Genomic DNA, 13747 nt, shown 5'->3' with positions numbered 1-13747 from the left:
CAGTGCCTTTGAAATAACAGCTCTAATAATCTCCTTTGGAGGGGTCCAACCTAAGTCTTTCAAACCGAACGTCACTCATTTATATAGAAGAAACTTCATCAAAAAAGACAAGGTGATTGTCTCCATCAGTGAAAATTGGGCAACCGATGATCTCATCTTGCCTTTCAGGTATTCAACTTTGATGTGCGCCAGTTGAACTGGTTGGAATACATTGAAAATTATGTTTTAGGAGTTAAGAAGTACTTACTGAAAGAGGATATGGCTGGGATCCCAGAAGCAAAACAACATTTGAAAAGGTAAGCATAATCAGTCAGTTAATATTTATCAAGCACTTACCACAAATACCTGATTTTATACCAGACATGAAATTTGAGCAGGGGAGAGGAGGGATTAACATTTCCCGAGCATTTACTACATTATAGGTCCTTCCTTGTATATTCTCCCCCTTGTAATACACTGTTTCGGCTAGATATCACCACACCTGTATGAGGGAGATGTTATTTTGTTATCCCATTTTTCTTTTTTCTTTTTTTTTAATCAACTATTTAGACTCAAAGAAGGTTAAGTAACTTGTCCATGGTAAGACATGGGAAGTAGAGGAACCAGATTTGAATCCAAGTTTCTCTGTTTCTTCTACCACAACCTATCATAATGTGAAATAAAGAATATCAAAAAGTAGGTAACTTGACTGTGCTCTTTAACATGAGCAGTCACTCAACCACTCCTGAAATCCTTAAACTGCCTTAAATTCCTTTCAGTCCTTATTCCACAAGGGGCAAAGAACCAGAACAGTCTTATATAATTCTCATAGAAGCAAAGGGCTTTTAATGCAGAGATTATAAGCTTGGAAAAGTAAATTGCAAACAGAGGAACCTTGAAGCAGGCTGAGAACTTTAGAACTTACCTTCTACTGAACAAGAACCAGGGAAGACTTGTGATATGATCAAAGTATATTTAAGAAAGATTATGTTAGTCATGTTTTAAGATTCGTCCAAGTAGGGAGAGGTATGGGAAAAAGAAACTAGTCAGGGGAATACTATGGAAATCTGATTATTCAGAAGGCATGTTGTGGAATAACAGCTATAAAAATCAAAAGGTCATAAGGTCATGCCACATACCTGTGGGCACGTAACAATTTGCTGGTCACAACCAGAAACAATACACTTGGGCTTCAGATAACACATTTGGGTCTTTGGTGTTTTAACTTTGGTTCTATGTGTCTGTCCCCAGGCTCCGAAATATTCACTACCTCTTTAACACTGCCCTCTTCCTCATCGCGTGGCGTCTTCTCATTGCAAGATCTCAGATGGCTCGGAATGTCTGGTTCTTCATTGTGAGCTTCTGTTATAAATTCCTCTCCTACTTTAGGGCACCCAGCACGCTTAAGGTGTAAGAACATTCGGCAAGCTCCTTTTATCTGGAACCTTTTGGATACCTCTAAAACAGCGAACTGTGGTTCTCAAGATTAGGAAGTAACAAAGAATATGCCCAAGCTCATTACCTGTCAAAGTGTTGTCATGTCTTCACCTGTTTCTTACCTCTATATTTTATTTCAGTGAGAGAAGGAAAGTCATATCCTAGCCTATAATCATACATATCTTAGGAAAAATTATTTCCAGATTGCTTCCTAATACTCCATTCTGTGCCCTTGAATATAAAACACCAAAGTACATTTATCTGTCCATATTTAGGATTTTTTCTCTTCAGAGGACTAATTTTTGACTCAATGTACGTGGAAGAACACATGATATAAGCTGAAATATGCTAAAGAAAGGCAGTTCTAACCTTGGAATCATTCTGGGGTACCCAGTATAAAGGTTTAAAGTCAAGATTAAGTTGAGGAAGAATGATCTTTGCATCCTCAGAAATACTGTAAAAGAGATAATTCTCTACTGAAATCTCTGTGTCCTTTTTCTGTTATACCATGAAGACCTGTTAAAGGCTGGGAGAACTGAAAAAGTGGATTCACATCTAGCACTTCCCTCAACTATTTCTGAAATCTAAAAAACAAAACAAACAAAAAATTAGGTGTAAATAATTATGTATAGAAGGAGAGCTCAAGCATAGTTGCAGGTACCGATTATGCTTGTAAGTAAAATTAGTTCTCATTATTTGAATCTGACAACTTTTATTTCTAAATCTTTTGAGTCACCCATTTTCCTGAAAACCTTCTCTCAGGAGCTTCCTTTCTGTTCACTGAAGTCACCAAACCCCTTATATTTGTTTATTTTGCTCAGTCCTCAGAGCGAGAGTGACTGATGGAAGGTCCTAGGCTAGAATCTTGAAGGAAAAAAAAAAAAACAAAAACAAAAAAACACAAAAATTCAGTCCCTTGATCTTTGCCAGTGAGAAAGGCAAAATTTTAAATATAAATGTAAATGTTAGTTTAAGTCTTTTTCTGGGAAGTAGGGAAGATTACCCTTCTATGACCACCAGGACGTTGATCATTCCAGTTACACAATGCTAACTGTGCAACGTACAGCAGAAGAGACTTCACTAACAGACTGTCACTTTAGAGAGTAAGTGTTGTTTTATTTAAAAATATTTTATGTATAATACCAATGAATTAGTAAAAACTATTTATTCTCAAATCCCTATATTAATAATATAACTGTTATCCTGACTTTCCTTGCATTTGAGAAATCAGTGTATGTTGGATTGCAGCATTTCATGTTAAAAATATGGAATATTATCCAAATATAGTATTTGAAGCCTCAGCAACTAAAAAAAAACCCCACAACCACTAGAAAATTACACGAGCATAAACTGGCAAGGAAGGCAGTGATATGTATACTCACTTTCCCGATTAATTGGTAATACTCAGAAAGCACGTGCACATAGTTGTAGTGCATAAGGCTTGAAGGGCAGCTTCTAGTCCAGTATTACCTGAGATTTTTCTGAACACCATAAAGGGCATTTGGGGGGGAACTCCTCTGGGCAGTATCTTTTCTCGAATCTCATCTAAAGGTCTGGGAACTCCTTTCCACACAACCCAGCTCTGAAACAAAGCACTTGGTGATCTTTAATTTAAGAGGTCTAGATGATACTTCTGAGCTATACTGATTGAGATACAAACTATAGATATGATAAAAAGAAATCAAGTTATAATTCAATGAGATGGGATAAAACATAATTATTCTAAGAATTTACTATCTTTTGATTGTTTCACCAATTCCATAAATTCCACTGATCAAGTATTCATTTTGACTTTTGATTAAATGAAAGTTTGAATTAAAAAAATGTTTTCCTCTTCTAGTGTTGTATCTTTAACTGCTGACTACTACAGATTTCCTCCCTCCCCTGAGGAAAAAAGAATTTTCCAAAGAAACTACCAGATGAGTATAAATTTTAACACACAGATACTAATGCTTAAACATTTTCTGATACCATTAAGAGTGTTACATTTACACTCTGAAGCATGTTTTATCTGTGGCATTAAAGAAATTACACAAATAAAGTTCTGTGATGATTAAGCAGTAAAAATAGGTATCTGTATGAAAGAAAATCCCTAATTATTTTCTATCAAGACCAATTAACAATTATTTGAATGCCTAATACATACAATTATTACAATGTAATACGAAGAACCTTCTACTTTTGGGGAAAAGAGGATGGACGGTAAGTGCAAAGAAAAGATATCTATGTTTAAAAAAGTTTTGGTAATCCTTATATTCTTTACCCACAACATACCTGATACAGTAATGACTATTTCAGAGTTAAAAACAGTCACCACCTAAAGCAATTAGTACTAGAAAAAGTTGAAGCAGATTGGTATACAACTCAGAAAAAACATTTAAGATAACTTACTAACTTTATACTCATCCAACCCATCACCTCCAGTTAACATCTCATTCAAACAGCTGATTTAGAATCACTCATTCACTTTTTAATATGAAAATACAAAAGAAATCCAATCTCATACAGTAATTTGGCTCTATCTGGAGCAAAAGCAAATATAACAGAGTGATATTTAAAGACTGCCACAGTTTTCCTATGAGGAAAAAAGCTTATATATGAGGGACTGAGTCTTATTTGGGGGTACACGATAATAAGAGGACAAAGAAATTTATATTTGTCATTTTACTTAGAGTCCAATTGTTAAGGATTGAGACTCTAAAATTGTGTATCCTCTTTTCTCTTAAAAACAAAAAACAAAAAAATCCAAGGCAGTTTGTTTCCTACTGTTACGACAATGCAAGGTGATTTTATCACTAACAAATATTTCAAAAGTGGGGAAAAACTACAATAAGGAAATAGTGCGACATTAATCCAGGCATCATACCATAATGTAGTGAATACATGGTGATCAAGTTTGGATAGTGCTGACAAAGGGTGGCTCACTTTAGCTTGCAGAAGGTTTGCAATAGAGCTCCAAACAGAAGTGGAGGGACTTAAGCACTACGTTAAAGGGCATGATGAAATTTTAAAGATCATCTGGCTCAGGCATAAGTATTTTTAAACAATGAAAATATGCATCTTGAACTTGAGTTCAAGATTCAAAGTTTTAAATTTTGAAGCAGACAAGATGCATATAAAATTTCCTTTCTGGTACCTGAATCATTAACCCAGAACATAAAAAGGATGCATAAAATATCCCTACAGATACCATTAAAAAATCAGACCTTAAGTCATTCCTTTACAAATTCCAAAGTTAGGTTTACATTAAAGACTGCAAACCTTGCTTGCATTAGTAATTTTTCTATGAAAATTCAGTGCTATCATAAAACATATGTGAGAAAAATGTGGTATTAATCATCTAAACTGAGAATTAAAAGTGATTTTGTAATTCTAATACTGCGTTAAGCTTTTCCCAAGAGGTCGTCTGTACTGTACAAATACCACAGCAGAGAATTATTCACCTAAATATTCATCTCTTTTTCTAGACCAAAGTATACAAAACACAGTTTTTTAAAAAGCCTATTTCATATAAGCTGAAATCTCAACTTTTAAAATATTTAGTCTGGAATATATAAATATTATGAATAAAGAAAAAGGATTGAGTAATAAAGTTGGGCACCCTACTGAGGACACCCTCCCCCAAGCACAAGCCAAAGCTCCATAAGAAGTAGGTCAGCACAGTGTTCTCTGCAATGGAAAAGAAACACTTGGTGAGGTCAAAAACTCCTAACAAATCCCAATATGCAGGCATACTTCATTCACCATCCAGAAGGCTGATCAGAATCTTACTACTTTGATGGCCAAAAACCTGACTTTTATTATTTGAGGAAAGTCAGGTAGCAAGTTTTCTTAACTATTAAAGTGTAAATCAATGGCAAAGCAAGATTTTGCTTTAAAGAAATGGCTTTTATAGTCAGCTTTAATGGGACAGGTTAGTTACATTAAAATTTTAATAAGGTATTTGGAAAACATGGGAACAATTAAAAATCATATGTAAGCACCAAAACAATTTTAAAATCCTTTTTAAAGACACTTAACTGCTAAAATCCTAACTGAAAGAAAGTAATTTTAAATCAACAGTTTTACCTCCCTTAAAAAAAAAAAAAAAATACAAGACTCTGAAACTTGAATGAACTTTCTGGAAAGCAGATTCACAGAACCAAGATTCAGTCTAAAATTGCTAAAATTCTAAATAAAATTTCTTTTGAGAGATGTTCTATAGTTCCTTGTCTAACTTCACTGGAAATACTATCTTAAAAAAAAAATCAACAGAGAAGGAGCATTCATTATTTAGAATTTTCTGGAACAAAAAAAATCTTTCAGAGCACGTTATGTCACCTGTGTTAATAGTCAACTTAATGGCTCTTAGTAGTAAAGTGTGTATTTTAAACAATAATGCTTTTACTTCCTGCAGTGCCATTTAACGTAAGCTTTACTTCAGAGCAGTTCCAACAGTATCTCTCCTCTCCACTCACATCATCTGTACCAACTACTTTCAAGAAAACATTTATCTTTAAAAAAAAAAAAATCCATTTGTAAAACTGTAATCTGTGACATCCTATGTCCCAAAACCACCATTTTAAAACTAGTCTTTCAGTCTTGTCCTTCCTACTTACCTGGAATTTTATTTCCCCATTTCTCTGAAGTACTTCAACTGTTGGGGATTGGTAGTTGACTCTATCATTAAGTATTAAAAAAGGAAAAACTGATGTTGGCACACATATTCCAAATACAGTATTTAATGGCACCTGAGTGAAATCTCCCTCATTATTTTTAGTCTTTCATAATCTGCAAATTTAAAAGCAATCCTTAAATAATAAGGAAGCTAGAACAACACACTCTAATAACAAAATCAATAACATTCAGGACGCTCTGAATGCAGACACTCATAATCCAGGTTTACAGCTTACCAGACACTGTTTAATGATAACATCTTAAATCTGACACGATCTTGCTTTAAGTATTTGCCTCATGTTTCTACTTTATTTGCCTCGTGTTTCTACTTTACTTAAAGTTACCCTGTTGCCTCTCACCCAAACATGTAGAAAATAGTCTATTTTTCCATTTAATAATTTACAAGCTGAGAAGTTTCCTCACCAGCAATGGACCTTTGTATTAGTCACCACCTGCTCCCAAAGTATACCAATAATACAAGTATCAGATTAGAAAATTGAGCATCTTTTTAAAAAATGTGCTTTCTTCTGCCTGTATAAGTAAGTGCCCACTATACAGTATGTGAATGATATCTGTTACATATTATAGCACCTATGCACCTGCCTCCGTAAGAATTCACCTTAGTCTTCCACAACCCTGCCTTGAACAGTCAGAAAAAGCCAACAGCCAGAATTTAAAGAAAAGCAGTTACCTTCCTCAGACCAAATTATTGGATAAATGGCCTTGTCATTATGGCTTAACATTGATATGGCTATAACATAGGGACCCATCCCTGTTTTCCTTTATTACCTGACCACAACTTTTTAAAGTCTAGACTAGTTTTCCATATGTTTTACATATTTTATTCTGACATATCTTTTAAAAACAGAAGGATGCAAACATTTGCATTTATAATCCCTTTTTCTTTAGATGTGGTTTGACTTCTTTACTTCAGGCTCTTTCACCAAGAAGCAAGCTCTGATTTCGATACTGCCCATTTCTATGAAAATATCAGAAGGGGTCATCTTCAAAGCAATACTTCAGTTAGGCTTATTCACTGATTAGCTGCATAATTTCTTCTAGGACATTTGTAACAGACACAACATATATAGGATTTCAGTTTGGGTTTTTCCTTTTTTTTTCCCTAGGTATGATTCCCACTTCTCATTCATATTTTCTTTTCTTTGAATATATTGCACAATATTTTATTATTAAAAAAGGTTTTATGTCTCAGGCAAAAAGTTTTTCTCCTTCACTCAGGAGGTGCTAATGTGTATTATTCTCTAAAAGAGGTAAGTGGTTGTCTGTGTGGCCATCCTCAAAGGGGACCTAGGGAGAAGAAAAGACCAAAGCATTAGTTTTATTCCTTACACATCCCCTCTAAACACAATGCTTTATTTTGGGCAATTTCTTTCTGAGCACCAAAAGCTACTGTTTAGGTTTAACAATGGTCAGCACCATTTCTACTATAGCACTTACAGAACTGACAGGTTTGTAGGATCCAAGTCTGAAACGACAGTAAATTATTTCAACTATAAATTTCCCAAATCCATGTAACATGCCTGCAATAAAAAATAAGTTTATGTTTTTAATTAAATGATGCTTTTATTGGAATTACTTCCTAAATTATTTCCTAAATTATTACATAAGAATAAAAAAACTCCACTAATTATAATGGAATAGATTAAGAAAGGAAACAAGACAGTTTGCTTTATTCATTTCAATGGTTAAAAACAGCTGAATTTTAAAACAAATAGATTTCAAAATCACAAGGCCACATAATTCATGAACTTGACAAAGCAATCTTATCAAGGGTGCTTTATATGTCTTACATTCATATCTTTTTGAAAAAATAATATCAGCACCCCAAATTTAAACAAAGGAGCAACAAAGTCTTTCATAAGAAAACCTATTCATTCATTTAAAAATTAAAATTCAAAGTATAAGTAATACAGCTCCATGTAATACTGAAAAGGGTTGGGGATAAAGAAGGAACAGTTTCCTTTCTTTATCTATTGTACTTAATACTCAAATTTTCATGATTACAATTCTGCAAGTTATCTTTAAGAGAATCTTGTAAGTTCAGGACAAAAAAGCCACAAATCATAAAAACAGTATGACCGAACATTCTGGTTGCACATATTACATGGTTCAAAGTAGGTAAGATTTGATTTTACATATTCTACAGTTAAAAATACCTTACCTGAAAAAGAAAATTTACATTCAAGTGTCTACTATTTCTAGGCATTTTCTCATCTAATCCTACAACACACTTATGTTAGACACTTATTGATTATTCCCATTTTTATAGATGAAAAAACAATTTCAGAAAGGTAGCTGTCCTATATTACAAGGCTACTACCATGTAAACAGCAGAACTTGGATTCAATTTTAGGATCTCTCTAGGACACTAATCTCCCTAAAATCACTGAATGCAGTGAACTTAGTTATGTTTAATGTGTAATCAATGTAATTTTGGAAGTTTGGAATTAAATCTTAGAAAAAATTCTTTAAATACCAAAACATGGGAATAAATACATTTCTTGCTCCTTCTAAGGGAAAGCATCTTAATTTCAGTAACACTTTTAGAAATTAGACAAGGAATGAATTTTAACCTGTTGTTGAAAAGATTCCTCCAACAATACCACAGAGTCTTACAAAAAACTGCCAGAAAGGCATATGCTCCTCAGTAACTGTTACCATAAGAGAACTGAGATCATATTTCATAAATATCCCAGAGACTCCATGGCTGCCTGCAGCATGGTTAATTACACGTTCCTAAAAGGAAGGGGAGAGACAAGAGAAGCAGAAAAATGGGATTCACATCATCTGGTTACTTGCACAGTTAATATGAAGCCCTGCAGCCCAAATGTACAAGAGGGATCTCCAAAACTCTTTATGAATTGTCCTACTAGACTAAGCTCTTCAGAGACAATAAAATTATTCTGTATTCTTTGTGTGATCAGCTTCTACAGAAATCGAAAGAGCAGAGACATTCTTTCCTATTTTCTCAAAAAGGTCACTCAAGTGTTATATTTACTGAGCTCAAGAGCTTACAACTATATGGCATCTTCACCGACCAAATCCATAAAAGCCAGGCTCATATTTTGACATACGTTTTGTTACAATTCTTTGCGAAGAATTTACAAAATAATTATATTTCTTGTCATTTCAATTATCAGATTTAGAAACAATTTCACTTTCTGTTGTTCATTTTATTTAAACTGTATGAAATACAAGAAGAAAAGAGAATGCCCTCATTTGAAAGATATCAAAATTTAAGCTACTGGCTTAGTTTTTAAAAGTTTTCTCGGGGCGCCTGGATGGCTCAGTGGGTTAAAGCCTCTGCCTTCGGCTCAGGTCATGATCTCAGGGTCCTGGGATCGAGCCCTGCATCAGGTTCTCTGCTCAGCAGGGAGCCTGCTTCCTCCTCTCTCTCTGCCTGCCTCTCTACTTGTGATCTCTGTATGTCAAATTAATAAATAAAATCTTTAAAAAAAAATTTTTTAAAAAGAAGTTTTCTCTTGAAAGGAATGCAACTAAAATCATAGACCTACCATACTGTGTTCACCAGCAAGAAAATACTCTATTTCATTCCATCCTGTTTACACTTCAAAAATCAAGTTTGCAAACCTTGGAACTCTTCAGGATATTAATATTTGGATATTTACCATTCTTAAACAATAGTAAGAAAACATGACCCCAGAATATATGAGAAGTCTGTTAAACTGTCCAATTCCAAAACTCTGCTCCTATTTAAAAGGCCACTCCACCCTGAGATTGCAAAACGTTTGTCCTCTTAGATGAATAAAAAGCACTAACATAGGAAGGCAAACCCTCTAAGTCTGCTATCTGAGACACAAGAATCATGCACAGCCCAGGATAGGAACAATAATTAAAAACTAACACAGAAATCAGAGTCCAATGGCAGATAAGAACTAATTATACCAATACAAGAGGAAACATTGCAAAATTAAGATATAAAGAATAAAGTCATTAATACCATTGTAGTTTAATATTTTGTTTAAACCATATAGAAGATGTTCCAGATTTTTAAAATCTACCTCTTTTCTTGCTCTAAAGCATACGAATATCCATTTTTATTGGCTTAAAATATTAATGCATTTCAAAACTTCCACAAATTTTAAATGGGAGAGATACCAACTCTAACTTTATTTTGTAGCTGGACTATTAAATGCTAAAAAAAAAAAAAAAAAATCAAATCACTTTATCAGTTGGATTCAACTTACCCTTTCTGTCACAGAAAACTGATGGGTATCTGCTGAAATTTTATATGTATGTAATTTTGTTGGCACAACTGTAATAAAATACTGGAACATCTGGTTGTCTAGAATAAAAACAAAATGTTTTCTTTTCATCAAAATAGCAACAACTCTACTGCCAAATCCACCCTCCTTCTATTAAATAGACTTACCTTGATACATAATGCTACTTATGACTTAGTGTTTAACAACAACAACAACAACAAAAAGTTTTAAAGCATAATGAAATCAATATACTCATACTTGGTAAACAACCTTTCAATAAGCATAAATAGTCACATATACACATTAGAAGAGGTTAAAAATGTAGTCATTAGATATCCTTTATAACATTATTATCCTTTTACCAAATGTGAAAAATAAAAGTAGCATTTCATTATAGTACAGAAATTAGTAGGAATAAAGTTATGATAGTATAATCACCATAGGACATTTTCAGTTTTTACTAATATCTTAAGATATACAGATAAAGCAAAACTGAATTAGCCAGCCTTTGGATATATACAAAGACGTGATATAGCAGGAGGAAGATAACTAACAAACCTACTCACTGATGGTCTGAGGCTACTGCATAATCCAAAGGATCCTATTTATAGTCTTTAGGCATTTCCAGGTTTAATACAAGTCATAAACACCAGTTTATTACCAAGTGTTAATCTTAGATAACAGTTCACATAATACAAAACATGTTAATTTTCGAGGTCTATATTCTAGAAAATTTAGAACTAGATATATCTATCTGTAGTGAGAATTAGGTAATAGGCCTCATTACATTTGACATGAAACCATGTGATTCACACCACATAACTGTCTATGGAAACTGTGTACAGAAATAAAATATATCAACTTTAAATGTATGGTCTGATAAATTTTGACAATTGTATTTACCCACGTCATCACCACCACACTCAAAATATAAAATATTTTCACCACCTCAAAAAGTTCCTCCATACCGCTTTACAGTCATTCCCCTGTATCTCCGACCCTAGGTTAACCACTAACCTTCTATCAGCACAGATTAGTTTTGCCTATTCTAAAATTTTATATAGAAAGTAGATAGAAGGTACTTTTGTGTGTCTATGTTCTTTTGCTCAACCTTAGTGAATTTTTATTTCAATCAATCCAATGTCTCCGTCTCTTACCTTAGTGTAATTCAGAACAGAGAAGGGAAAGGTAAACAAGACAGGAGGGAGAGGTTGAGAGCAATGGTGTCTTCAAACACTAACATTAAACAAGTTTCTAACAAAATAAAACAAAACCTGTTTCTACTTCACAACTTACTTCACCTACCACTTGTACCAATATAACTTTCAAAAACATGAATAGTATTTGACTAGTTCTTTTATTATTAGGCTCAACTGAATAGCATACATACTATCTCAGATATTGGGGCAGAAAAGTGTCAACTTTGTCTCCCAAAAATAGATGGCTTTTAATTATAGATGGTCTTCAGTTTCATCCTTTGAGTCATTCTTTGCTCAGGTGAATTGCTCTATCTATGCTTAGTTTTGAGGTGTTTTACAATAAACTCTACTATGTCATAAACAGAGGGAGTGACCTGGAAGTGCTAGGAGAAAAAGGTGTTTAAGTCTTAAAAAGTAATGAAAAGCAGATGAAATTAAGAGTGGCAAGACAATAATCTACGCTGTATGCATAGGTGGGATAATCAGTTGGGGGAAACGTGAAGGGCAACGGGAATCTTGCCACATGTGAGGAGTGAAGTGCAATGAATAACCCAAACGGTCAAAGACACATGACAGGAAAAACTGAAAAACATTTAAGCTGTGGCCAGGGAACTACTAAGACCTTTATGTCAATGTTAATTCAAAGAAAGACTATAAAGCTGTCAGATAATTTAATGGCCAAGTTGGGGAAAGCTGGGGGTGGGGAGTGGGGGTTGGGGGAGGGAGGGGCGCAGACCCTGTTGAATGAAATTTTGTTGCAAGGCACAAATTGTTCCAAAGGTGCTAGTTTGTCCAAACTGGTACAGCATTCAAGATGTAAACACTAAGTAATTCCCTAAACTTCTGGGGAACATCAAGGAGGGAGTGGTTACCTGATACAACAGATTAGTAGTGCTGATTTTCCTTTTTCTTTTTGCGAAAAAAAAAAAAAAGCCCAATAAAACATCTAGTAGTAAGGAGAAGAGTACACCTGCTTTAAAGCTTTGAATAACCTACTGACACTCATCTGGTGGCATTTTATAATAGAACTCTAAATACCTCTTAGTCTTTGTGAATTTAGGAAAAAGTAAACTCAAAAAGAGCCTTTTGAAAACTAATCTGTTTATATTTAGAACTGTTTCTGTACAAAAATTTAAGGTCATCTTAGCATCTTGAAATAAAGTATTAACATGTTTTCAATGATCATCTCATAAGTAACATCTAGTGTATATCTGTATACAATGAACATGAACATACACATAAAGATAAGATTTCATACTGAATAGAGCTTATGGTTCTAGAATTTCCAAATTTAGTATACTCAAGTTTCCTTAAGTGAAGCATTCCCACACAAACATAAAATACTTAGGAATGTAACTCAGTATTCTAAGTAAAACATCTTTGATATATCTCATTACAATACTATGATAAAAGAGTAAAATACTGGGGCGCCTGATTGGCTCAGTCGGTTAAGTGTCTGTCTTTGGCTCAGGTCATGTCCAGAGTCCTGGGATCAAGTCCCACATCGGGCTCTCTGCTCAGTGGGGAGCCTGCTTCTCCCTCTCCCTCTGCTGCTTCCCCTGCTTGTTCTGTCAGATAAATAAAATACTAAAAAAAATAATAATGCTGAGAAGAATATTAATAAATCTGTTTTAGTTAATAAAAAATGAAATCCTTATTTATAGTTTTGCAAAGACTAGAATTCCTAGCAGCACATGACGCTTGACATGTCCTTAAAATGTCTAATACGTGGGGCATGTCACACAGTAGGACTATTTCAGTAGAGGAAAGGTAACCAAAAACCTTCAAGAAACACAAGATACATGCCTTGTTAGAAAATTAAGAAAATAATCCATTCACATTTGGATAAACTGGAATTTTAAATGGAACAGAAGGTTAAAATAGTAATAGAAGGTATCTACCTATGCTATAATGTACTACTTCTGAGTTAATAACCAAGCTATTCTAGAATAACTCTAGGTTTCTGATATTTGTAAACTCCCCAAAGAAGTTTCTAAAATGGTAAATATGCATTTTAGAACTTTAAACCTAAAAAAACAAAACAAAACAAACAAAAAAACTTTACGTCTATACAAAGAAAACAATTCTTCTTTAATGCTGAAACTTTAGTTCTTACTCTTTCTTTAGTGCATATGGAAAAGCAGTTAAGGCCTAATAACACATTAACCTTTCATTTAGAGAGCTTTTAAATTCTACTGTTTCCTGCTTACTTATTTTTTTTTGTTTTCC

General features: G+C 33.8%; 2 protein-coding genes across 3 annotated transcripts in view; one reads left to right on the top strand and one right to left on the bottom strand.

The window, feature by feature from the left end:
• FAR2 (fatty acyl-CoA reductase 2) overlaps positions 1-2287 on the top strand; it is a 133632-nt gene extending 131345 nt beyond the window's left edge. For both annotated transcript variants that reach the window (XM_032347549.1, XM_032347550.1), the window contains 2 exons: positions 169-296; positions 1231-2287. In XM_032347549.1, coding sequence (XP_032203440.1) covers positions 169-296; positions 1231-1393 — 291 coding nt within the window. In that variant the 3' untranslated portion in view covers positions 1394-2287. The remainder of the gene's footprint in view (positions 1-168; positions 297-1230) is intronic.
• Positions 2288-5618: 3331 nt separating this feature from the next.
• The window catches only part of ERGIC2 (ERGIC and golgi 2), a 39152-nt gene continuing 31023 nt past the window's right edge, over positions 5619-13747 (bottom strand). The window contains exons 11-14 of the mRNA XM_032347551.1: positions 10302-10399; positions 8667-8829; positions 7531-7613; positions 5619-7380 (exon numbers count right to left, since the gene is read on the bottom strand). Of these exons, the coding sequence (XP_032203442.1) occupies positions 7318-7380; positions 7531-7613; positions 8667-8829; positions 10302-10399 (407 nt within the window). The 3' untranslated portion in view covers positions 5619-7317. The remainder of the gene's footprint in view (positions 7381-7530; positions 7614-8666; positions 8830-10301; positions 10400-13747) is intronic.

Source organism: Mustela erminea, chromosome 6 (genome assembly GCF_009829155.1).
Source record: "Mustela erminea isolate mMusErm1 chromosome 6, mMusErm1.Pri, whole genome shotgun sequence".
Classification (NCBI taxonomy): domain Eukaryota; kingdom Metazoa; phylum Chordata; class Mammalia; order Carnivora; family Mustelidae; genus Mustela; species Mustela erminea.
The sequence above is the reverse complement of the archived record's forward strand: the minus strand, read 5'-3'. Positions and strand labels throughout refer to the sequence as shown.